We start from the raw sequence: 24,020 nt of genomic DNA on the forward strand, positions 1-24,020 counted from the left end.
ATTGAGTCACCCCTCTTGAGTGGCTGTACAGCCATGGTTAGCTAAAAAAAACTAACAATTCAGAACTGGAGTCCTTTGGAATACATTTTACAGCAAAGCTCAGTACGGAGCTCAGAGGTTGTGAGCTCATTGGTACTGCCACAGACAGTCTTTAGTAGGTCGTTTGACTTTTTCTTGTGATAAAATAATCTGATGTAAGGTCATCAGCACAACAATCCATTGATCAGCAAAAGCTTTTGTTTAGTGTACATTTTTTCTTCGTCTGGAGTCCTACTCTGAATTCCGTTGTTTTGTGCCTATGGCATCAATGAAGCGCATTCATTTACATTGACATCAAGGCGCCTACGAAACTGCAGCAACAAAAAGGAGGACTTTGTTGGGCTTTTTTTTTTAGCTTGTGTGACAGATAATGTGTTATCTTTTCAGGAGTTTGAGTCGTGTGTGGCCTTTGTACCCAACAGAGCAGATAAAAAGCATGAGCACTCACTCTTTAGTCTTGCATTTAGTGGAGGCTCTGCCAGATATTTCAGCTTTTAGGAGTTTATAAAAACAAATTGGAGACATGTGGACTACATCATGAATTTATCCTGGTAAGATTATATGAATTTCATGAGATGTTTTTTTTTATTGTTCAAACAAATAGAAAAACTACAATGAGAGGATATTTGCCTTTTTCTTCTTATTGTAAGCACGATCGTCTATTAAAATAAATAAAATACAGTTTATTTATAAAAGCCCCATTTCAAAAATGTGGGTATCTCTTAGTGCTACACACTATTACAGTGCCTTGTGGAATTATTTTTATTAGAAGAAGAACTTTTAATGTATTTTACATTCAGAGCTTCTGACCTGTATTTGATCAGTGGTGAATTATTACCAAAGCTCAAAGTATGTTTACAGGTAACGTTCCAGTACAAAATTTGAACCAATTAAACAACACTTAAAATGGTCCAGTGCCTTTTAAATCTTTCTTCAAAGTTGTTCCTGTCTGTGTTCTCTTCACACAACACGTAAAAGCTGAGTGCAGGTTAAGAAGTTCTCTTTGCGGACTCCTCTTTCCCATTATCGATTTCACTTCATCGCAGTTGACCTAAATTTAACTGTAACATTAGCCATTCTTTGAGCACACTCATTATCATCAAAGCTACTTTCCAAGATCAGGTGTCAAGCCTTTGTGTTTTTGTCATGAGCTTGGTACTATGCATGCTTCTCCTTAAAGTCCCACTCTGATCATCTTTTGATCTGTTATAAGAGTGTTCCCAGTGGTCTTTTAATTATGATTATGCTGTCTTTAGGCTAAATAAAAAATCTGTCATTTTCTTGGACATAGTTTCTGCAGATCAGCAGTTCATAAGAAATTCCCCTCTTAGTTGGGGGCGGGATCATTCACGCAGTATAAGCCTGCCCTTATTTCCCATAATTCCTTTGTTACAATCAAATCACATCAAAGTTACTTTATTTTTTTTTGGAACACAGAGCAGAGACAACCATCAATAAAATAAGTAGAATCAGTAGCGTTAATAGATACGCTCATTAAGAAACAAACAATATAAACTCAGACCTGCTGAAGTAACCTGAAAAAAATGTATTGAACGAAATAATAATTAAAAGCCACTGAGATGCCAAAATACCATTAGCAGTCGAATTGAGGTTTGTACAAAACTTGATCTGAATCTCCGAGGGGCAACAAACTGTAGTGGCTGTAAGGAATGTCTGTGACATCTGTGGCGATCAGTGAACCTTTGTTTTTAATTCTTTTATTGTAAATATTGAATGAAAGGATGGACTCAATGAAGCATTTATAAAGAGTTCCAAGGATGGATGGATGGATTTGGAGTTTTTGAAGTTTCCGAAGTAAAAAGAGGCATTGTTGGCATTTACTAACGAGGTATTCACTGTTAAACTGAAATGTGAGTTTGTGTTCAATTATGGTACCAAGATATTTATGAGTGTCCAGTTCATGCGGCAAGACATCTGTACATGTGGTGTCCATGATCACAGTATTGTCCGAGTATTTTATATATGTAATTCCCGGGGTTGATATTCATTTGTGAACAGATTGAAGAGAAGTGGGGAAATCACAAAGCTTTGTGGCGCACCTGTGGAGATTGTCTTAATGGAGCTGAGGTTACTCTGACCCACTGAGGTCTCACTGAGAGTGAGAACCACCAATTATCTCTCTGTATGATGTTGCAGAAATAAGTTACATCAAGGCAAGTCCTACAGTATCCAGGGGCCTGGAGAAACTCTGCCTCATTAACTTCTGGTGCCTTTACTCTGCAAAATGGTGCGTCTTTTATTATATGAATACATTTTGATGTGATTGGGACCTTTAAAGGGATTCTTTTATTCCCTCAAAACATCCCCAGTTGAGCAACTCTCCACCCACATGGTACCAAGTGTTGATGCCACACTGCTTTTCCCGGTTAAAGTGCATGACAGTTTGGGAGGATCTATGTTCAGGCAATCAAAAGTTGTCTTTCAGTTTTTTACTAAACTCCTCACAAACCTTTAGCCTTGGCGCTGGTTTTGGCCATGGTTTCTGTACTTATGCGCTGTCTTCAAAGTCCAACGGACAACCGAGCCTAATTGTCCTTTCATCAGCTTAACAGCTTCACTCACTTTAAGTGTCCAACGCCTACTTTGAGGATCACTGTCAGCCAGGAACATACAGCTGGCTATACGATCACAGAAGAAAATGTTTCACTCTGCAAAGTAACAGGCTCCCTTTGACTAAATGTCTTGTAACTCTCCTGGAATATACGTGAAGCTATCTCTGAAGTGGTAGTCCTTCCAGTTGAGTGTGGGCCTACCTGTTCTTTACAGAAATCTCTCTTAAGAAGATTAGTTCCAGAGCTTAAGCTCTAAATCTAGGTGAACCCAAACATATTTAATGGGTACCTCTCAATCTCATACACAACCTTGCGCTCTTTCAAAAGTCGGACAGATGAAAGTCTGTGTTATACAAACCAGTGTTGGTGAGCAAAAAATTGGGAGACAAAAACCTCTGCCATTGACTACCACTTGTTCTCCACTCCAGGTGGTGGACACTCAGAGGGGGCAAACCTATTTGGCATGTTTAAGCTGAGCTTGGCTAGACCTCTTATGTGTCCACTCATCAAGAGCAAATTCCCCAGACTTGGCTCAAGGGAACGTCACAGTACCAGTTGATGAGTCAGCAGTAGAATTTGGTCTTTTTGAATCACCATCAGACTGGAATGCTCACTTGCAACAGTTTGCTTTAGAGGACCTTACTAGACTTTACAGTTCTACCATATTAATAGTGTTAATTATTCAGTTTATCCTAAAAGAGTAAGTTATTTTGTTCTCAGTATTTATTCTTACAGGGGGTTGCATTGAAACATTTTTTACTGTATTTTGTCTGTCACTTGTTCAAAGGCCATTATTACATTAACGTTTAGATAACTTGGTCCTAATGGAATGAGCTGGACTGAGTATGACAAAATGTAGTTATATGATCTATGTTGTTTTTTCTTAGCTTCTTGTGTTTTTAGAGTATAGCCGTGAGACAACCTCTTTAGTAAAAACATTCCCGTTTTATGCAGGCTGCTGGAGACTGACAGCAAGTCTCTACGCTCCATGAACGGCTCCCGGCGAAACTCTGGGTCCTCCCTGGTGTCTAGCTCCTCTGCCTCCTCCAACCTGTCCCACCTGGAGGAGGACTCATGGATAATGTGGGGTCGCATTGTCAATGAGTGGGAGGAGGTGCGGAAGAAGAAGGAGAAACAGCTCAAGGTGAGGCTAAATCTAGGAAACCTAAAATGTGTTCGAGTCAAAAACCCCACCCCCCTTATCAATAACTTATAGCTTATCCCATCTCATGCTGCTGTAAGTGTAAAGTTTATTAAATACTTTACACAATCCCTTTTTATTATTGTTTCTTTCTGTTCAAAAGCAGACGTACATTAAAGGCCTGTTCACACCGGGACGAATTTCGCCGGCGATTTTCGCCGACGTTTAACGCCTCGTGACTAAACAAAGGGCACCAATGAGAGTGTGCACACCGCCGCGAAAAAACGCCACGCGCCAAAGCGTCAAAAAAAAAAACGCCTCGGGTTCGTTTTTTTTTTTCGACGCATCGCGTCGAAATCTATTCGACCAATGAGAATGGCGCTTTTGCACACGTGTCTGGAGCTTCTGAAGTTACAGTAAAACACAACTTGGGGGCGCTCAAACACAAAACTGCCTTGCTGAGCACACAGACCAGCGAAGAAGATAGACGCCAAGTAGCGTCTACACAGCCGCGAAGCAATAATGACGGACATTCTAAAATATCCCCTTACCAAGTACCAGTTGGAGCTACTGATGCTTGAAATATTCATGTTTTCTTTGTATTATTCTGACAAGCGTGTAAATACTTGCTCTCTTCTTCTGAGTGAAAAGCGACTTTAAGAATCGTAAAGTTGCGCAGCGCCACCTTGTGTACAGGAGTATTTCTGTTTACATTAAGCGCCATCTAATGTCAGGGAATGAAATTGCATGTTCGCTCGGCTCACCGTCAGCGAAAATCGCCTGGGTGTGAACACAAAAAACGTGGCGAAAAACGCTGGCGAATAACGCCTGGCGAATATTCGTCCCGGTGTGTACGGGCCTTTACTTTTTCGCCTCTATCTTTCTAACACCAGCACTTTTAGTTGAAGCTCCAACTGCTTTGTGGTCACATTTCATCTGTTTAAATACAGATCTTTCACTTCATGCTGGCTCCCTTTTTAAATTGCTGATGGAGGTGAGACTGACTGTCTTCTCCAAGCATGGAAACTAAGACAGACAGACTGGGATTAGGAATTCCTCTGCAGTCTCATGTCCAACTATATCAGCATTTCTGAATCTTTCAAGCATGCTTGCATGACAAAAACCCTGTTATTTGTTTAAATGGTTTTTCTGAAACAGTTTGTAGAAATACGCAGAGAATTTTTTCTGCAGAACTGTTGAACTACAGTAGTATGCATCACCAAGGAGGTATATCTGTATGTTTATACTAGATGCAAACTGTGTGCAATTTTCATTTACTTACATTATGGCTCTGTAAAGACACGTCAGCACATCTCTCACTATTATGAAGTTTTTTGGTTAATTTGTGTTCTTACTTGTTTTTGTGTAAATGCCCGGCAGTGTATGGATGTGGCTTTCCTTCCTGTTTGGATGATCTAAAAAGTCAAGTGGTTGAATTCTGTTACACTACAATTAAAACAGTCCATGCACATTATTGGAATGGTAGTTTATGGCTTAAAAATAGTAAAATAGGAACGTTTTAACCCTCAGTAGTCTCTGAACTCACCAGTGTGTTTGCCAATCACAGTGTTTACAATGACGTAGGATTTGTATTTATTTATTTATTTAAGTGACAATCCATACAACAAACAGTGTGGAGTGCTCTAAAAATTGTGGGTCACTGTAAATATGCAGGATTGTAGCCGAAGCTCATTGACACAGACCCCGCCCCCCCTTAGTAGAAAAATGTCACATGTTTTGACCGTGTCCGTGCTTTGTTTGTAGAATTTATACATTTTTTCCATCTCTACACGTCTGATCTTTGTTTTAAAACAAAAACTATTCTCAATTTTCTGAGTTTGTAATGTAAAGAAATTGCAATGTAAAAAAATTACAGAATTTACGACTCGGAATTGAGTTTTTGGACAGTCTCGGGTAGTTGTGGAATTAATGTGTAACATAATCCAAGTAATTTATGTTAAAAAAGAAGCTGGGGTTGCACTAAAAAGACTGATTTCAAAAATGTTGAAAACATTTTTAAAGATGTATCAATAGAACAAACTGCAAAGTAGGAAAAACTCTCAAAAAGGCCCCAGACTACCGAGGGTTTGACCAGATTTGACCCACTGCCCTTAAACTTTACACATGCATTATGAAATGGCTTTAAATTTTATATTTGTTTTTATCTCGGCATTCTACCTATAGCGGCAACACATTTGCTTTACATTTCATCCACCTTATTTGCATCAAGCTCTGAGCTACATCTGACAGTGTTACAGTCAGTTAGGCAGTTTTTTCCAGCCATTTCCTTCCTGTGTGATCTACGATGTGTCTGAAAAGTTTCTCCTTTGTGCCATTGTGTCATTATTGTTTTATTATCTCTGTTTTGGGTCGTAACTCTGGTTTGAACCTATCATCTACAGTGTACCTTGTGTTTTTGGCGCAGACGATGGCTAGTTTGATTCTCCCACACAAGTCATGGGCATGGCAAAGCGGGGTTTCCTGATACGACTGAAGTTAAATGGCTAAGCAGAATTATTTCACATCATTTATACATTCAAACTTGCACAGTGTGTGTGTTCTGCTTGATTGTGTTTTCCTGTATTATAACTTTTAATGCCTTCTGGATTACAGGGGAAATTCACTTAGTCAAATCATATCTGTTGTCATGCATGGGAACAAACAACTTTTTAAAATTGGCCTCCAGAAGCTTTAGGATTATGATAAACGTTCATGCCTTCCTCAAGCCTTTTGCAGCCATTTGAAGCTCCAAACTCACAAATAAATAGAAACATATGAGCGTTAAGCAAAAGCAGCTCTCTTTATGCAGCCGGTTTGTAGTTTAATATTTTATATTTCTAGATTTTCTCCTTCAATTACAGCATCGTGTCTCCTTCAGCACAAACACTAATTTATCATAAGATGAATTACACTAGACAGTCTTAATCCCCCTTTATTCTGAGAGCTTCTGGAATGTAAAATTTATGCCATGATGTAAATATGCTTCACTGAATTTTGTTTTACAGTTTTCTAGTGTCAAACAGTCCAGTCTGCACTACAAAAGTACAGCATTCCCACAGAAATCCATTTATTTTTCCCCCCACAACAGGATCTTGTCAGGAGAGGAATTCCTCATCACTTCCGCGCGATTGTGTGGCAGCTGCTGTGCAGCGCCCAGAACATGCCCATCAAGGATCAGTACTCGGACCTCCTGAAGATGACCTCCCCGTGTGAGAAGCTGATTCGTAGAGACATTGCCCGCACGTACCCCGAGCACGAGTTCTTCAAGGAGAAGGATAGCTTAGGCCAGGAAGTGCTCTTCAACGTCATGAAGGTGCAGAGCTGTTAACTGTTTCAAACAAACTGGTGAACATTTTTGGGATTTAGCCGTGGGCAGTAGTTTTAAAATGTACATTTTTATGAGTAAATCCACAATTGCCATTCAGAAACAATATGTTCTGTCTGTGTTGTGTATTCATTAATCTCTATGACTGCAGGCGTATTCCTTGGTGGACCGTGAGGTTGGCTACTGCCAGGGAAGTGCCTTCATTGTTGGCCTGCTACTCATGCAGGTAACCAGCTTCTGAGAAACACTTCAATGCATCTAATTCAAAACACCCAGATTGTAAATCTTGTTTCTCGGTTTTAGATGCCAGAAGAAGAGGCTTTCTGCGTGTTTTTCAAGTTGATGCAAGAGTACAGGTTACGGGAGCTCTTCAAACCCAGCATGGCCGAGTTGGGACTGTGCATGTACCAGTTTGAGTCCATGATTCAGGTACTCACCTCACACCCAATGTCAGGACCAAGACACAACACGTTGTAAGGGAAACACTGGCTTTTGAATGAGTGAGGTTACAACTAATATAGTTAGTTTCAAAAATAAATATTACATTTCGGCTGCATCTACATATTTGGAAAAACAGCTCAACACCAAGTTTTCAAATATGGCGTTGTTCATTCCCCTGATTTAGAGGGTAGTGAGGTATTTCATTCTACACTCTCTGAACTCACGGCAACAACACTCCTGGACCAGTTAAAAATCAACCATTTTCAGTCCCTTAAAGCTGGTAAAATACGTATTAGGAAGAAGATGAAATGCAGGGGTAACACCGGGCTGGAGTCTCAGTGAAATACTGTCTTAGTTTGAAAATGTGTTTTGTCATGTGAGTAAAAGATTTCCATGATTGGTGGTGTGTTTTTTTGTGGCTTGTTTTAAGGCTTGAAGGGGATTTTTACTTTTAGAGAAATTTTAGGGTCTTCCTGGTTAGTTAGTTGTCATCCACCAGGGTGTGTGAAATGTATCTTCCCCATTTGACCTGTTCCCTGGGGAGGGCAGTGACCCTGAGTCACAGCTGGACTCAGGAATCTTTTGGTGGTTTTGAAAACGGCATCGTGGCTCCCCCAAAAATCCAAGCCTTAATACTGAGTGTTTAGCTCGCGTGTCAAACTCGAGGCCCAAATGTGGCCGCCATGTCTTTTTATGTGGCCCGCGATAGCATAAACGTTTTTAATTTCTTAGAATAAAAAATAAAAAATGGTGTATTTATTCATATCTATGGGGAATCAGACTTGAAATATCAGATTGGGCAACTAGACATTAGGACTTAAACATTGTCCATTTAACCTAACCTGTCAGAATCAAATTTAAAAGGATTTATGCTAGAATAAAAAGCAAACATGTTTTCTATGTAATTGTAATTGTCACTTTAAAAATTATATTAAATACATTTTATTTTTTTAAACAATAGTTATTTAACATTAAGAAGTAGTTACATTTATTGTTCATTACATTTAGTTACATGTATAAGTTATATCTGGCCCTTTGAGGACAGCTGCTTTGCTGATGTGGCCCTCAGTGAAAATGAGTTTGACACCCCTGTTTTAGCTGGTGTGGCTGGGCTAGTCTTCAGTATGACCTGACTGTGAACTTGAACCAGCAATCTCCCAGTTTCAAGGCAGACACTCTAACTCTAGGTCACTGAGCTGGTTAATGACACGTCTTAAAGGCTGCTTATGCACAGCACAAAGGCAGGGAGGGAACAAAAGGAGACTCAGCACAACACAATTCACAGAATAACACCTGTAACTAAGATCCACAGTTGTAAACAGGCAGGAAAGAATCACTAAAATTGCTACAACACATTAAAAAAAAAGTTAAGAAGCAAAAACTGCAAAGAGTATTCTGGATAAACAATTTTTGTTTTGTTTTTTTCATTTTTTTTATTAATTTATTTTTTGAAAGAAATGTATGTAATTTCAGTTTTTGACTGTTTTTATAATGAAATGCTTTTTTCTCAAAAATTACATCGAAGGTTTCTGGTAAGCTAAAGGTTTGTATTAAATATTAAAAGTAAACAATAGATCCCAGCTGTAAAATTAGTGGCACATTCTATGAAAACCTGTTTTCTTACTTATATTTATCTTTAGCTGACAAAGCAAATGTTGACTGACGTAATTACAGTTCAAACGCGTCTGCTGATATTTATAGTATGTTGACGTATTCTGTGGGGTTATTTTTGTCACGGTTCTGGTTCCGAGCATTTTTGAACATCAGTAAAGATGGGAACCTGTCTCCCCCCACAGGAGCAGCTCCCGGAGCTGTATGTGCATTTCCAGGCTCAGAGCTTTCATACCTCCATGTACGCCTCCTCCTGGTTCCTCACCATCTTCCTCACCTCTTTTCCTTTGCCGTTTGCCACGAGGATCTTTGACATCTTTATGTGCGAGGTTGGTAAACAGTGAATGACAAAATGGGTGTTCTTGTCTTCAAAGGTTTTTCACTGTTTTGTTATTAAAGTCAATCCTTGAAGATTTAAAGATAGACGGAAGTAAAATCTAAAGTAGAATGTAGTTTGTCAGCACCTCCTGTTGGAGAAATTAAATACTACAGTCATCACTTACTGCCAGGCTTTACTTCTTTTTTGCTTTTGAGTTTCCTTAGTCCATTCAAAACCTTCACCTCTCATTTTTATTTACTTTTTAATTTCTTCTTCTGCCGGCTTTCAGGGATTGGAAATAGTTTTCCGCGTGGGACTGGCCATTCTTCAGATGAACCAGGCAGAACTCATACAGCTCGACATGGAGGGAATGTTACAGGTGCATCACCACCGCCTTGACCCCTCATTCACATGCCTCTGACTTTGTTTGCTTTTCCGTTTATTGCTGAAATCCTCTCACTCCTCGACGGAGAAGCCTTTAGCTCACGCATCTTAAGTGAGATGTGTAGCTCATGGTTGCTCGTGTTGGATGTTATAGTTTGAAGGCAGTTGAAGTTGTGCTGAACTTACCTTTACTGTTTTTGTGCTCCAGCACTTTCAGAGAGTCATCCCACACCAGTTTGACAGTGGACCTGATAAGGTCATCCAGGCTGCATATCAAGTTAAATACAATGCTAAGAAGATGAAAAAGTAAGCATGGCTGCAGTGCCACACAGCATTATCACTCAACACAGTCACAACCGCCTTCATGAGTGGAAATGGGCTGTGTGCAGGCAAAAAACGGGTAAACCTGCACAGGGCACACAGGTGGCCCACACAAAAGTTTCTGCTCAGTCAGTCCATAGAGACAAAATGTTCATGCACATTTTTTCTACGGACATGCTGTGGGTGACAAGAAAGGACTTGAAATAACGATCTGAGCTTCTTATAAACTGTTTATGTGCCATTTTGTTTTTAATATTAAGGCTAACATCAATGATGAATTACAACTGTGACCTTTTATTACAGGTTAGAAAAGGAATACACTACGATCAAAACTAAAGAGTTGGAGGAACAGGTGGAGATAAAGGTGTGTGGTCTGTACTCTGCCTCATGTGCACTCTTTTTAGGAGCACTTCTCATTCTTTCTGAATTTTTTTTCTTCAGAGGTTGCGGACAGAGAACAGGCTTCTAAAGCAGAGGATAGACACGCTGGAGAAAGTGAGTGCATCACAGGCTGTCTGTCAACAAACAAATTCCACTCTTATCCCAATAACCTGGCTGTAATCCATCCATCTTTGAACGTTGTCGCATCCCGACTCTCCCCCAGGCTCAGAGTCATCCTTACTAACTAAAACGACTTTGATAAAAGTTTCCCATTTTCTTTGCAAACTGCTGATGACTTGCAGTTGTCATGGTGACTGCTGATGTCGCTCGGTAACCTAACTGTGAAAGAATTCATCCATGACTAACTGATGTGCAGCGTGACATGCTGGTTTGGCATGTGACCGAAGCTGCACCGTTCTTGTGTTCTGATCAGGGATGCATGCCAGGCTGCAATGTTGGCAGACACCGAAAGAGCACCATGTTAGGGCGTCATGCATGAGGCCTGTGTTCGTCTGCAGGGGGCATGTCTGATGGGTGGGAAAAGTTTGCCTAAAGCCAATACTTTGTGGCACATAAACCCTAAAAAGGCCCAAAGGGTCAAAACTCATCCAGTTGTAGATTTTATGCTTTGCACAGAATTTCTTGAACCGCTTTTTCAGTAGCGTTCTCATCTTGCTGTCCTTTCTGTGTCATCAGCACTTTATCATTTTCATTTTGCTTAGTAACTTCTACTTCACAGCAGCTGCATGCAATGTTCCCTTCTCATCCTCCAAGATTAATATTCATTAATGAGTCCATAAAAAACTGCTTCTGGAAGGAAAAAGGAACATTGCATTTCTTTATTTAAAATCAATCTGTTGTTCCTTTGTGTGCTTTTAACTGTCCTCTGGATTGTGTGTCTCCTGTCTCTTCATTTCTCTGTTTTGTAGGAAAGTGCTTCCTTGGCAGATAGATTGATTCAGGTATACTCTTTATTTTCTGTTTACCCTTGTCTTTGTTATGCAACCTTCCTTTTTCTCCCTCTTTTTGTCTTTTACATTGCATGCGTACAGTGATATAACTCATTTAAAAAAAATGAAGTTAAGAACTAAACCAGATTATTTAATATTATATTGCTTAATCGATATGACACAAGAAGGCACGCTGGACAAAGTAGGTAAACCACAAATTATGGTGAATGAAATAATTAATAATAAATGATATAATTGCATTTGCTTAAGTTAACAATTTGCATGCCAAGTTAGAAAGCCACTCCCAAATCTTTTCTGGTCTTCCCGTTTCATTTTCCTGCTTCCCCTCTTGTCGTACTCACTCCACCCGCCCTTGGTTGCTTACGTCCAAAGGGACAAGTAACTCGAGCTCAAGAGGCGGAGGAAAACTACCTGGTCAAGCGGGAGGTGGCCACACTCAAACAACAGTGCGAGGAGGCCAGTGCTCAGCTGGAGCAGGCCAAGAAAACCATCAGGCAGCTTCAGCAACAGTCACAAGCGGTAAGGAGGGCAGCGTAGTCCGCCGCTGATGCACTTGTCCCGGTCCGGCTGCGTTTAGAGCTGAACCTGTTTTTAAAAAAAAGAGGAAATGATTCAGATTTGTCTCCGGCGTGGTGCACCTCATAGGGACCTTCATGCAGCCTGCATCAACAGGTCATGTGCCACTTTTTGGTGGAAGTTTTCACCGCAGCTCCTCAGCGCACCCCACCCTGCATGATTTTTGTGTTTCCTTTCTCAAACACACCTGCTTTATTGAGAGTCACAATCATCCCCCCACACACAAACACAAAACTCAATGCTGGGCTACAGAAATGGTGATGGGGTTTGAAAAGAAAACACGGGTCTGCAGAAAAGAAAGAGTTGCAGCACATCTGAAGAAGCCTCTGACTGAAGTACATTACAGATGGGGGCAGCAGTGCCCCCTCCACCACAGGCTTTTAGAATCTAAACAACATCTTTCTACAAATGTCAAAGGAGCTTAACATTCTGTCTTCTTCTCTGTCTCTTTTTTAAGTAACACCTCTCCTATTAGATTTTCTTTTCAGGTTTTCATCTTTTTTAACTGATTCTTCAGACTCTGTAAGAATTATTTTGTTCTGGCAGACTAGATCTGCAGGTACAGAGACATGTTCTCCTGTTTTTAAATGCTACACCTGTTGCAAAATAGTGGAACAGCAGAGAAGGTTTCTCCATCCCCCCCCCCCCCCCCCCCCAAAAAAAATATTATCTTTTCTTTTTCATTCTAAGTTTTCTTCTTTTGCAACAACCACTTAACTAGATCCGCTGAGAGTATTTCTGTCTCCTTCTTGTCTGATAGGAGCTGAACAGCTCAGCAGTCCCGGCTGGTTGTTATCATAGTTCTCTTTCCTAATCCTCGGGGGGTGATAGTGACAGAGACACAAGGACTCCAGGCAGCAGCTGTCGTTTATAACTGATTTTAACATAAAAAAATCAGTTATAAACAATTTAAATAAAAGGTCACTATTTCTGATTGGTGGAAAATAAACAACAACTCATAAGTCATTTGCTGAAAACAACATCTTTATTTTAGACCCTTCAGAAATTAGGATAAAGAAGCTTCTCTGCAGACTAGCACGTCTCCATTTGCTGGAAATCTGTAGTTTGTTGAGCTGTAAGGTGGCTTCCTGTTGGATTTCTTTCTCTTTTTTTAAGCTTTGAAAACCTTTATGGAAGAGAAGAATCAATGTGATATCACACCCCATGTTCCAAACTTATGGTCCATATACAGAAAAACGCTTTGTGACCCAATTCTAAGAAAACTCAGGTTCCTGGCTTAGACTACATCTTTATAGAAGCTAATTCCATGTTAGAAATGTCTTCAGGATCCCAAGTTTTCCTTTTTGGAGAGGAAAAGCTGGGGGAAAAATGTTTCCTTTAAAAAAAAAGTTTTAATTTTTCAGTGCAGTTCAAAGGAAGTAGGCCAAATCAGTCTTTGTCATTTAATTGGTACTGAAGCAGAGATGCACAGAGACATGGTTAAACTTTAGAAAGGGACAGACGTAAGTTATTTGTCAACAATTATGCATTTCAGGGCTCCTTTTATTTCTGTCAACTTCACAAGTATGCCTCCAAATGACTAATCCTCCTTTTAGAAAATCTTCTTCACTTTAGTTTGAAAGGATGGAAAAACAGACCACTTTGTGTGTGATGTCAGAGCTGCAATGTTGACGTTTTGAGGAATATTTCTGAATCCTTGATTTTTCTTCAGGAGTCCTGTTTCCTTAGAAAACAAAAAAAATGGTTGGTCGTGTTTGCTGTAGTCTGGTATAAAAACAGTATTGATTCGTGGAATCTCCTTTTTTTTTTTCAAACCTCAAACTGGAGTTGTATCAGAGTTTAGAAGCACACATGTTTACGCTGCAGAGCTCATTCTTCTCTTCAGTGAATGTCGGGGAGACAGTCGGCACTGCAGCTGAGCAGGATTTTCTCACTTCACATTCTGGCCTGGGGTAATGGTCTGTTCTTGTATGCATGAATTCAAATCAGGACACAGGTTCTTGACGGTTCTGCCACAGTGTATGGGCTCCTACTTTCTGTGAAATGAGCGCATGAATTTGTAAACAGATTATGCATCTCACTCCCGTTTATTCTATTCATATGACATCCTTAATTATTGATGTTTAGATTGCAAATTAGAATGCACATTACCATGTTCTGAATAATTTGCTGTCGTGTTTAACAATGGCTGCTCGTCTATTATTTAGTGAAAGTGAAAAGCAAAGCCTGCTGTTGGAATCATGGGATTTATGAGATGTCTTGTTTTTTTGTGCTCAGTTTGCTAATAATGTGGTTACAGAAAGGACCCTCTCAGTTCTCTGAGGAGTCCGTCCTTCAGCTGGAGCGAGAGCTCGTGCAGGCCCGGCTGAAGGACGCGGAGTCCCAATGTGCGCTCAAGGAAATGCAAGACAAGATTCTTGAAATGGAGAAGGTACTTATTGGTTTATCAGAAACCGTTTATCAGCTCAAATTAACGGTCTAAGTATGCCGTCGCGTTCAAAACTTACCGAGAAACCTTCTTCAGAGGAACTCATCGCTGCCAGATGACACTAATGTGGCTCGACTGCAAGAAGAGCTGATCGGAGTGAAGCTGAGAGAAGCTGAGGCTGTGACTGGACTGAAGGAGCTGAAACAGCAGGTCCGTAATCTGGAAGAACATTGGCAGGTGAGTTTCAGGGCCAACAGAACATCGAAACAGAAACAGATAAGGGTCCAGATTTCATGTTTGTTTCAAATTTTTAATGTCATACATATCAACAGCTAATCTTTAGCTTCCTGACAGAAAAAGCTTTTTTCATTTTCTTTTTCTTTTCAACACATGATAGGAATTGGTTTCAATTTTTAGAGAATTTCTTCAAATGTTCTGTTAAAATATTCCTATTGAGAGTTAAATGCACAGTTATGATGTGAGGAAGCAGAAGAAACAGTCTGCAGACAGCCAATGTGATGCTGCTGGTTAGCTTGAAAAACATTAAAGCTAGTTCATAGTTTTTTTTTTTTTGTTTTTTTTTTTAACTTGCCCTGTCCAACATAAAATAAAATAAAAAAGCTAGTTCATTGTTGTATATAATGATTTTAAATATCAAAATAGGATTTATCTATTTCAAATATACAAGAGAAGGCTTCTAATATCCCTTACAAATTGAAAAAAACAAAAATAAAAAGCCTACAATTTTCTTTAAGTATTTTTTAGGAGGAATAAAAAGCTAAACAAAAATGATCTATTTAAAAGTATTGAGTTGAACTTATTGACTAAGTACTTATTTCCCCCCATAATTTACAAATGAATTCTTTAAAAATCCGAAAATGTGACTTTTCTGGATTTTTTTTCTCATTTTGTCTCTCATAGTTTAGGTTTACGATGATGAAAATTACACGCCTCTCTCATCTTTTTAAGTGGGAGAACTTTTTTTTTGTTCCATTGTATGTAATATTTATTTTTTGGTTTCTGTGTCCATTGTCTGAGATCACACACTAAACGCTAATAATCTTTTAGTTTATTGACGATCTGAAAGCCTTTCCTACTTCGACATAAGCAGATTATTAAAAAAGAGCGGCAGAAGCGTAACGTATGTGACTTTATTTGACACAATACAAGAGATGCGAACAAATGGATCATGAAAATTAAAAGTAAAAAGCTTGAATTTTATTTGAAGTTGTCCTGCCCATTATTCCTCTCTACAGCGCCACCTGGCTCGCACTGCTGGTCGCTGGAAAGACGGCCCCAAGAGGAACACGCTGAGTGAGCTGCAGGACGAGCTGATGAGTGTGAGGCTGCGAGAGGCAGAGGCCCAAGCTGAGCTTAGAGAGACCAGACAAAGGATGCTGGAGCTGGAGACCCAGGTCAGGGTCTTACATTCATTTCCTGACTTGTTCTTTGTCTTCTGCTTCCAAATTCCTGTTTGCCTCAATAACTAAGGTGGAAACACAAAATGTTGAAAGACAAAGGAATAATTAAAAAATGTGTAATGTCACATAGTTGCCTTTAGAGGGCAGTCATCTGCTTTAAATAACAGGAATAATAGGCTTTGCATTGATAAGAGATCAAAGTAAAAGATTTATTTGTTGTGTCTTTTCAGAATCAGATTCACAGCAACCAGCTGCGACGGGCGGAGCAGGAAAGCCGCTGTCTCCAGGAGCGCGTCCAAGCTCTGACATCACAGAATAAAGACATGCACGTTCAACTTCAAGAGATTAAACGGAAACAAGCTGAGATCGAGTGCAAGGTGAAAGTCTGCTGCTGACCATGTTTTTAGTGGTGGTGCAAATCCCACAAGGCCCAACCTCTGTAGTTCTACTGTGGCGAACGCATTCTCCAAAAGTCAAAGTTCACGTCAAGAGATGATCTTTGATGTCTTTTCTGCAGAGTAAGGAGGAGGTGATGGCTGTGAGGCTGCGAGAAGCGGACAACATTGCTGCTATGGCTGAACTCCAGCAGCACATTTCAGAACTGGAGATTCAGGTAAAGTCGCACCGCTGCGCTCAAGCTTTCGGAAACTGCAATGTGCACTCCCAACTGTTTGTTTTGAGCCACGGGAGGGCCTAGGAAGCAGATCAACTTTGCCATGGTGTGGACAAATGTAAATCCTATAATATTTTGACAATTTTTACTTGAGTTGTGACATTTACTCTTTTTCTAAGAGAGAAACTGTTGGATAGAACGGAAAAAAAACATCTAATATCTGACTTGACTGTATATTTAAGAGGTCAGGTCGATGTGGTGATTCCACACCTTCCTCCAGTGTCGATGCGTCATGCCAGAGGTTTGTTTACGTCAGACTGTTATTAATGACCCACATTTTAACACAACCCCACTGATTCCTGCTTCACAAAGGCGTGCCTTCACTCTTCTGGCTGCTCCGTTTGTCAGATTTAAAAGCAGGAAAGACAGAAAAAGATGTTTCCTGAGATCACTTCTTGATATCGATGATCACATTTTGAATTTGAATCCCCCACCCACCATGTATGAACAAGGCCCAACACGCAGAGCCAAAGCCAGTATTTATCCCCAAACAAGTGGAGCATGCTATACAACAACAAGGATGACCACAACGTATACAGAGAAGAGCGACTGTTTGCACACAGCAGCAGATCTGATTAGAGTCGACAATCTGAAAACTCCCATTCTTTAAGAGCCGTGTGTGTGTGCTCAACACATCACCCCACACACACACACACACACACACACACACACACACATCAGTGCGCAGTCAGGCTGGATGCAACCATGTGCAAAAGCTAACTATATTTAAAAACATCTCGAGATCATTTCCTGTTGAGATCATTTAAATTCGTGGTTTACTTGAAGCTCGATGCTTAATAAAAAGCTACAATCTCACTGGATATTGTTCTGGTTTAGTCTCGATTTTTGTCAGTTGTGTTTTTAGAAATGTAACATAAATGTTCTTAGATGACTTAACATTTTGAATGTTTTTTTTTTCTTCCAGTCACTATCTGACTTGTTTTCCTGGCACCTAACCCACGTATAGTACTAAAAGGTGTCATTACAGAACTGTTCATGATTTTTTTTTTTATTTCAGGCTGGTAAAGTTAATGAAGCGTGCAGAGATTATCAGTCTTTGTAAATCTTTAAAGCATGCAATTGTCTTTCTGAGTTGAATTCCCCTTCAGTTCCGGAGTTTTCTGCCTGTTCGCTGCTCATTCTGTCACAGAGTTCAGTTGTCAAACTGGCAGCAAATTCTGACTGTTTTGCAGCTTTTCAGCATTGACTCCCCTGGTTTCTGTCGGGGTGTTTAGTGTTTGCCTGTAAAAGGCCTCAGCGGGATCTTGCTGGAAAGCAGAAGGAGAGCTGCGTAGCTTTTTGGTGTCTTTGTACCCAGAGATGTTTCACCACGACTGCACTTTACCACAGTTTAGGCTGGGTGTGAAGGTTTTAGATCTCTCTTCAAACGCTAGCTGACTTTATACTTTGCTTCCTTTCATGAGACATTTGAGGCTGTATATGTCAGCTTGTGCAGAACCATTTGACATGTAAAACTTTATAAAACATTAAAACGGTGCTAAAAAAAACTCTGATTCTTTAACATCCTTATCCTCCCTGGGTATTTAGACTTAAAAACTTTTTAAAGCTGTCCTTTTTAAAACAACAGAGACCTTTAGCCTAGGAAGCTTTCTGAAAGCCCAACACTTTTGAGCTGGGGTTTCCCCTGGGCTCTTGAACTGACAAGACCAAATTTGTGTTTATAAAGTGGCATAATGTCCTTAGAAGGCCACAGTCTATTCTATTTCCCGGACACAGCACAGACATAGCATAAAAATATCAAAACAATACTAATCTTAAGGAGAAAATCACTTTAAAAATGATCTGTCTGTGCATAAAGTAATTTTTACTTAATAAGAAATCTTAGAATAGATCAAAATCTAGGAACAAAGCTCCACAAAGGCATTCAAAAAGGGAAAAATAGGCTAAAAATCAAAATTAGAAAAAAATTCCTTACATTTGAATGTTAAACAGCCCAATAATAAGTATTCTTTTTAGTTTTAATGAAACAATTTGCATTTGTTTTTGTTTCTAAGTAACTAATTGTTGTTCATTTGATTACAATGACAAAAAAACAAGTGGAAATGACTCATTTTAGAACCAAATGTAAACAAAATGAGAAGTTGATCTTAGTACAAGTTGGTCCATCTTAATAAACCCTCATAAAATCTAAAACTAGCACTTGTTCTTACAACTTAAATCTACAGTTTGTTTCCAAAATGATGACGATGAATGCCAGTTAACTTGTTCACATTTACTGAACTTTAAAATAAAACTCTTAAAATGTAACCAAAAAATCAAATCAAGCTATTTCAGTTTTTTTATGTCTTAAATCAAGTTTTCCATTGTCGAGAGTATGAAGCAAATGGATGTTGTCTCATTTTAATAATAATTTTCTTATTTCTAGATCATAGCTCTTCGTGAGAGAAAACAATTTTGAGAAAAGCGTGGAAAGGTGTAGAGCAAAGAGAAATGAAAACCTGGTAAAAGAAGGGTTCAAGTCTTTGCAGGTATCAAATAGTTTGCAGTGCAGTTCCTGATGAGCTGCTCACCCATAACCCCCATTCTGGACGTTTCTGCAGTGATTTGTGGTTTTCTCATGCTGTCCTTGTTTTAAATTGATGAGGCCGTCGTTCCGGTGGTGCTGCCTGAATTTCAGCGTAACCAGACTTGAAGTCACTGATAACCCTGAAAGTTAGATCACAAACATTTCAGTTGTTCATTGTCTGACAAACGGCATCTTGGAGAAAACCTTCCCCATCAAAACAGAAGTGGAATAGAGCTGCCAGGTTCATCTGGCTTTCCTTCTCCCGAATGGCTTCAAAACACTCGTCAGGGGAGTAAGTTAGTGCAGAACTGCCACTAGTCAGATGAACTTTTCTGTTCCTCTGCATTGTGGGTAATCTAGATTTCAGGAAAGGTTACTGTGGCTATGGCCGCATGACCTCCCTACTCCCTAAGTACTAACAAACTAGAGTGTGACGCTATCTGCATTTTAAAAGCAATTTAAAAGCCATGCTCACTACTTTTTCATCTACCTTTTTTTTAACGGCAAATATGATGTCACTCATTTCCAGAAGTAAAAACCTGATATATAGAGCATTTTATGAAGACTTTTTATGAAAACGCTGTGTTCTGATAAGAAAACTTGGATGGTTTATAGCAAGGGTACCCAAAGTAGGGCCCCCGCTGGCCCACCAAAGGTTGTCTTTTGACCCACCAAGTCGTGCCTGTAGAGGCCGCGGAGTGTTCAGTTAAAACCCCTTAACCTTTCCCGTTCATTCATGGAGCGACAACGGCAGTAGCAAACGGATAAGAGGCATTTTTTAAAAATATGGGAGGAGGATTATTTTTCTCCAGAAATCTCTTCTCAGGCTGTTTGTCTTTTTTGTTAGCAGTCCGTGGCTGTACCACTACGAGACTAAACACGCAGCTTTATCCAAACACAAAGGTGAGGTGCAAAAGACTAATTCTAGGGAGCTCCAATCTAAGCTTCGGTCACAGCAAGCCGCCCTCATGATGCCCTCGGCAGCACAGGACAGCGCCACATTGGCTAGCTAGGAAAGTTCGGCGTTAATAACCGAGAGTGGGAGATCGAGAGAGATTCAAAGAAAAAAACGTTTTAGTCTCACTAATGTGTATTACCTTGAAAAGTACCAAATACAAATAAATAACCTAAACTATATTCTTTATTCTCTGCTTTTATTTCATGACATGCAAAAAATTATTGTATTTGGCCCACGGACCGGGATTTAGAGGCTGGCCCTTTGAGCGAAAAAGTTTGGTCACCCCTGGTTTATAGGAAAATAAATTACATTTAAAAGGTTTTGCAAAAAAAATGGTTCAAACGCAATGCATTGTGGTCTATATTCACCAATCTAGAGAGCATTGATGCATACTGGTTTATCGCAGAGACTTCTGGGAGATTTTAAGACACCCCCACAAAATAGCAACCTCCCTATAGAAAGTGCAGTAAGTAGAGAATAGTGAAGGAATTTGCGGGAAAATAGAAGTTTTAAGCTTTCTAGCATCTGGCATGTTTCTCTGGTGTTGTAGACGCATGTTAGCTTGTTTCAGATTTGCAGAGAAATCAACTCAGGAAGTGTTAACACTTAACCCCCCCCCACCCACCCTCGTGCTGTGACTGATGCAAGTCTTGATGAAAGACATGAAGTGTTGATGCAGAAGAACTCCCAAAATGTTTGCAGAGTTTATCTAGTTTAACGCCGCATTGGGAAGTCTCTTTACCTGTGAGCAGCGTCTCACTCTTGAATGATTTCACTGTAAAATGGGGGAGAGATTGACATTTATGGTAGGTTTTTTTCCTAGAAGTTACTTCTGAAGCTGCAAACGCATTCAAGAACTGAAAAACCAGAAAGCAAGTTGGTGTGACCAGAAATTTTTTCTTTCTTTTAGCTTTCACACTTTCAGCTTAAGCAAAAGCTATTTATAAATCTGACACCAACAAAGAAAAGGAAAAAAAAGCCTCCCCCTCTTTTTCCTGAAGTGCTTACACACAATCACACCTTGTGGCTACTGGGTAAAGGAGAAAGACATCACAGATGCACGGTCGCCCTCATGCACTCGAGAATCTGCATAATGATCTCTGAAGCCCTGCATGGCAGTGACACGCAGGAGCCCTTCGCCTCATGTTCGCCGTCCAGGGCTTTTATTTTCTAAACAGTTTCTGGTTCAAACCTGCTGGGTTGGTTTTTATTTTCCAGCATCACCAACAGTTTTTAAATCACTGTGCCTGTTTGTTTTGGTGTTTTTTTTTTGACTGCCGGATTCAACATTCTTGATTAAATCCTGCTTCCGTTTTATCTAACGAGTTTTACTTTTTTTTTTTATTTAAGAAAAAAAAACTTTAATGAGCTGGAAAGCGCCAGTAAATGTTTGAAAACACTTTAAAATTAAAGCTTTAAAGCAGAAATTGAATAATCAACAGAGCATAAAATGGTTTCAGGGAAACAAAAGTGTCTAAGAAGGTTCGGTCTTGACTGTGATCGTCAAATATCACTGTGTCGTGTGCTGGTAGGAAGTGGTTTCTCATTTTGAACCAGCCTCTTCCATCTGTGGCATGCATGGTTTATCCTGAGGTTTACAAAGCTTGCTCACAGATTTCGACTAAATCTTTCAGCCCGTAAAACGACCTTTGTGGTGTTTCTGTGTAGTTATCGCACTCGTGTGGTGGAAAATCTGCAATCGCGGTAACTTTTACATCAATATGATGAAATGAAAATGAGGATTACATTTTTGTCTTGCAAAAGTAAAAAAAAAAAAAAAAAAAGGTGCATATGTTCACGCTGCTGCTGTGAGTTGTTGCTGTCCCTCACAGATTCAGAAACTTGACACCTCCACCACAATTGACAGAGGCATCACAAACGTGCTGGCTGAAGTTTTATCCGTCCAGTCAGAGCGTCGTACCCTGACTTCTGCTTCATTATTTTTTCAAATAGCTGCTGGGAAGCCCCACCCCCTCCTCGGACCCCCACCCCCTCTAAGTTTGCTGTGTGAGAGTTGAAGGGCGCCGAGCTCTGAGACGCCTCAGGCCACAGCCCACCACCTGCCGATTCACAGAGCTGAGCATGAGGAAGTCTCGTTGTTAACTGCCTGTGCTGTTTTGGAACAGCAAAACCTCAAAAACAACAGATTTTTTGGAATGATTTCCTTTTTTGTTTAAGCCTCTGGTGCCCTTGGGTCTACTGGGACCCAACCCAACTGAACCCCACGTCAACACAGGAACCCTGAATGTATTTAGCAGCCCTGCCCTTTTGCCCGCGTTGGTAACTGCTCTACACAGCGGCGTGTCTCTTTAGTCTTCAGTCTGACAGCTGAAGACAGTTGGTGTTGAAGCAGCAGGATCATGGTCAGGGCCCCAGGAGGAGAAGGAGCTTAAATTAATCTGTTTAGTGCTTCCCGAAACACTTTTATCATGAGCCCTCCCAAGCTCAGGATGCTGGGATGTCATATTTGTAGCTGGAGGAAGTTCTGTCCTCAGGCAGATCACCAACAGTTTACCTCCAGAAACTCTTGGAGTTTGTATATTTTCCATCTCAGTGCTTTCAGCTTTTGTTTTTTCTCCAGTTTTGAGATCGGAAAATCTGCCTTTTTCCCCAACAGAAAGAAGAAGGAAAGGTCCAAGGCCAGCTGAACCACACAGACTCCAGCCAGTACATTCGCGACCTAAAGGACCAGATAGAGGAGCTCAAACACGAGGTGGGACTCGTTCTCCTCAGCCTCTTTTGGACTGTTTTATTTTTAAAAGGGTTTTCGTCTCTTTCTGATTGAGGCCTTCACAGCATTTCCTTGGGTTTAACTTTAGGTTTTGCTGAAGAACAGAAGTGTTAACTACACCCAGAGACTTCCTGTGTGGAGATGATGTTGCACACCGTCCTACAGATACCTTCACAAACAAGCTGCTCACATTAGGATGCAGAGAGGCAACTGAAGATCACCTGAGATTAGCTTAGATATTTAAAGTCTCTATGTGTGATAATCAGATACACAGATTTCTGAAAACGTCTTGGCGGCCATCTTTTTTATTTGAACAGTGTTGAAAAGACCTCATGTAGACTAAGTGTCTGATTTCCTCCTCACTTTGAACTGACTGGTCACAGCTTTGCTCCGTGAGATCAAAATGTTAACGTTTTTGTGTGGAAAACGTTTCTTTCTGCTGCCCTGCAGGCGGATTCAGGTGAGTTGTCTCAGACGTGATGTGTGACCTCCAGAGTCTTGAACCACACCTTGTGTTTCCACCCACCTCACTGCTTCCATTCTGAGTGCTTCACACTGGAGGCAGACGTGACAGTTTCTACTGCGGCCTAAACTGGAGCTTAGAAACACAGATCTGCCCAAGTCAAATGATTCACATCCTAAAAATGTGTCGCATGACAGCTTTGATTCTTTAGCATCGGCCACTCGAGTTTGTCCACCTTTTGGACCAGAATATCCATCTGGTTGTGGATATGAACCACATTTATGTTTGATCTGTGTATGGAATCGCACAAGAACATTTTAGCCACAATATCAATGAAAAACATGGTAATAGGTGATCAAATACTGTTGTTTTCCATTCTCACAATTGAATTTGTGGATTCTCATTATAAAACAAAGATCATTTCAAGACAACGAAGGTTGTCATTTATCCAGGGGACATTGTCTTGAAGTTCATTAGTGGTACCTGGACTTTTCTTTCTTGAACGTTTTAGTCTAGATGCCAGTCAACTTCAAGACATTATTTCAAGACTGTAAACATCCCAAAAGGTTCAGAGCATTACCGTTTGAATCGATCCATCCAATATCAGTTCCCTCTTTTTAGTGTCATTGGGGTTGCTGGTGCCTGTCCCAGCTGTCTGAGGGCAAAGGCAGAGTACACCCTGAATGGTTGGCCAGTGACTCGCAGGCCCACATAGACACAAACATCCACCTTCACTCCTAACAGACTATTTAGAACACAAATCAAACTCCATGCAG

At 40.2% G+C, this 24,020-nt stretch overlaps 1 protein-coding gene across 6 annotated transcripts in view; it reads left to right on the forward strand.

Moving 5' to 3' along the window:
* Window positions 1–24,020, forward strand: part of evi5 (ecotropic viral integration site 5) — a 35,883-nt gene that overhangs the window by 9,342 nt on the left and 2,521 nt on the right. For 3 of the 6 annotated variants that reach the window (XM_023954446.1, XM_023954444.1, XM_023954445.1), the window contains exons 3-19: window positions 3,567–3,756; window positions 6,842–7,066; window positions 7,230–7,304; window positions 7,382–7,507; window positions 9,316–9,459; window positions 9,739–9,828; window positions 10,042–10,139; window positions 10,458–10,518; window positions 10,596–10,649; window positions 11,465–11,497; window positions 11,879–12,025; window positions 14,343–14,474; window positions 14,568–14,708; window positions 15,728–15,886; window positions 16,123–16,269; window positions 16,410–16,505; window positions 22,668–22,763. In XM_023954446.1, the coding sequence (XP_023810214.1) occupies window positions 3,567–3,756; window positions 6,842–7,066; window positions 7,230–7,304; window positions 7,382–7,507; window positions 9,316–9,459; window positions 9,739–9,828; window positions 10,042–10,139; window positions 10,458–10,518; window positions 10,596–10,649; window positions 11,465–11,497; window positions 11,879–12,025; window positions 14,343–14,474; window positions 14,568–14,708; window positions 15,728–15,886; window positions 16,123–16,269; window positions 16,410–16,505; window positions 22,668–22,763 (2,014 nt within the window). Of the gene's footprint in view, window positions 1–467; window positions 591–3,566; window positions 3,757–6,841; window positions 7,067–7,229; window positions 7,305–7,381; window positions 7,508–9,315; window positions 9,460–9,738; window positions 9,829–10,041; window positions 10,140–10,457; window positions 10,519–10,595; window positions 10,650–11,464; window positions 11,498–11,878; window positions 12,026–14,342; window positions 14,475–14,567; window positions 14,709–15,727; window positions 15,887–16,122; window positions 16,270–16,409; window positions 16,506–22,667; window positions 22,764–23,231; window positions 23,242–24,020 lie in introns of those variants that run through there. The other 3 variants (XM_023954449.1, XM_023954447.1, XM_023954448.1) reach the window with 3 other exon arrangements.

The sequence above is a fragment of the Oryzias latipes genome, chromosome 4, assembly GCF_002234675.1.
Source record: "Oryzias latipes chromosome 4, ASM223467v1".
In the NCBI taxonomy this organism is placed as follows: domain Eukaryota; kingdom Metazoa; phylum Chordata; class Actinopteri; order Beloniformes; family Adrianichthyidae; genus Oryzias; species Oryzias latipes.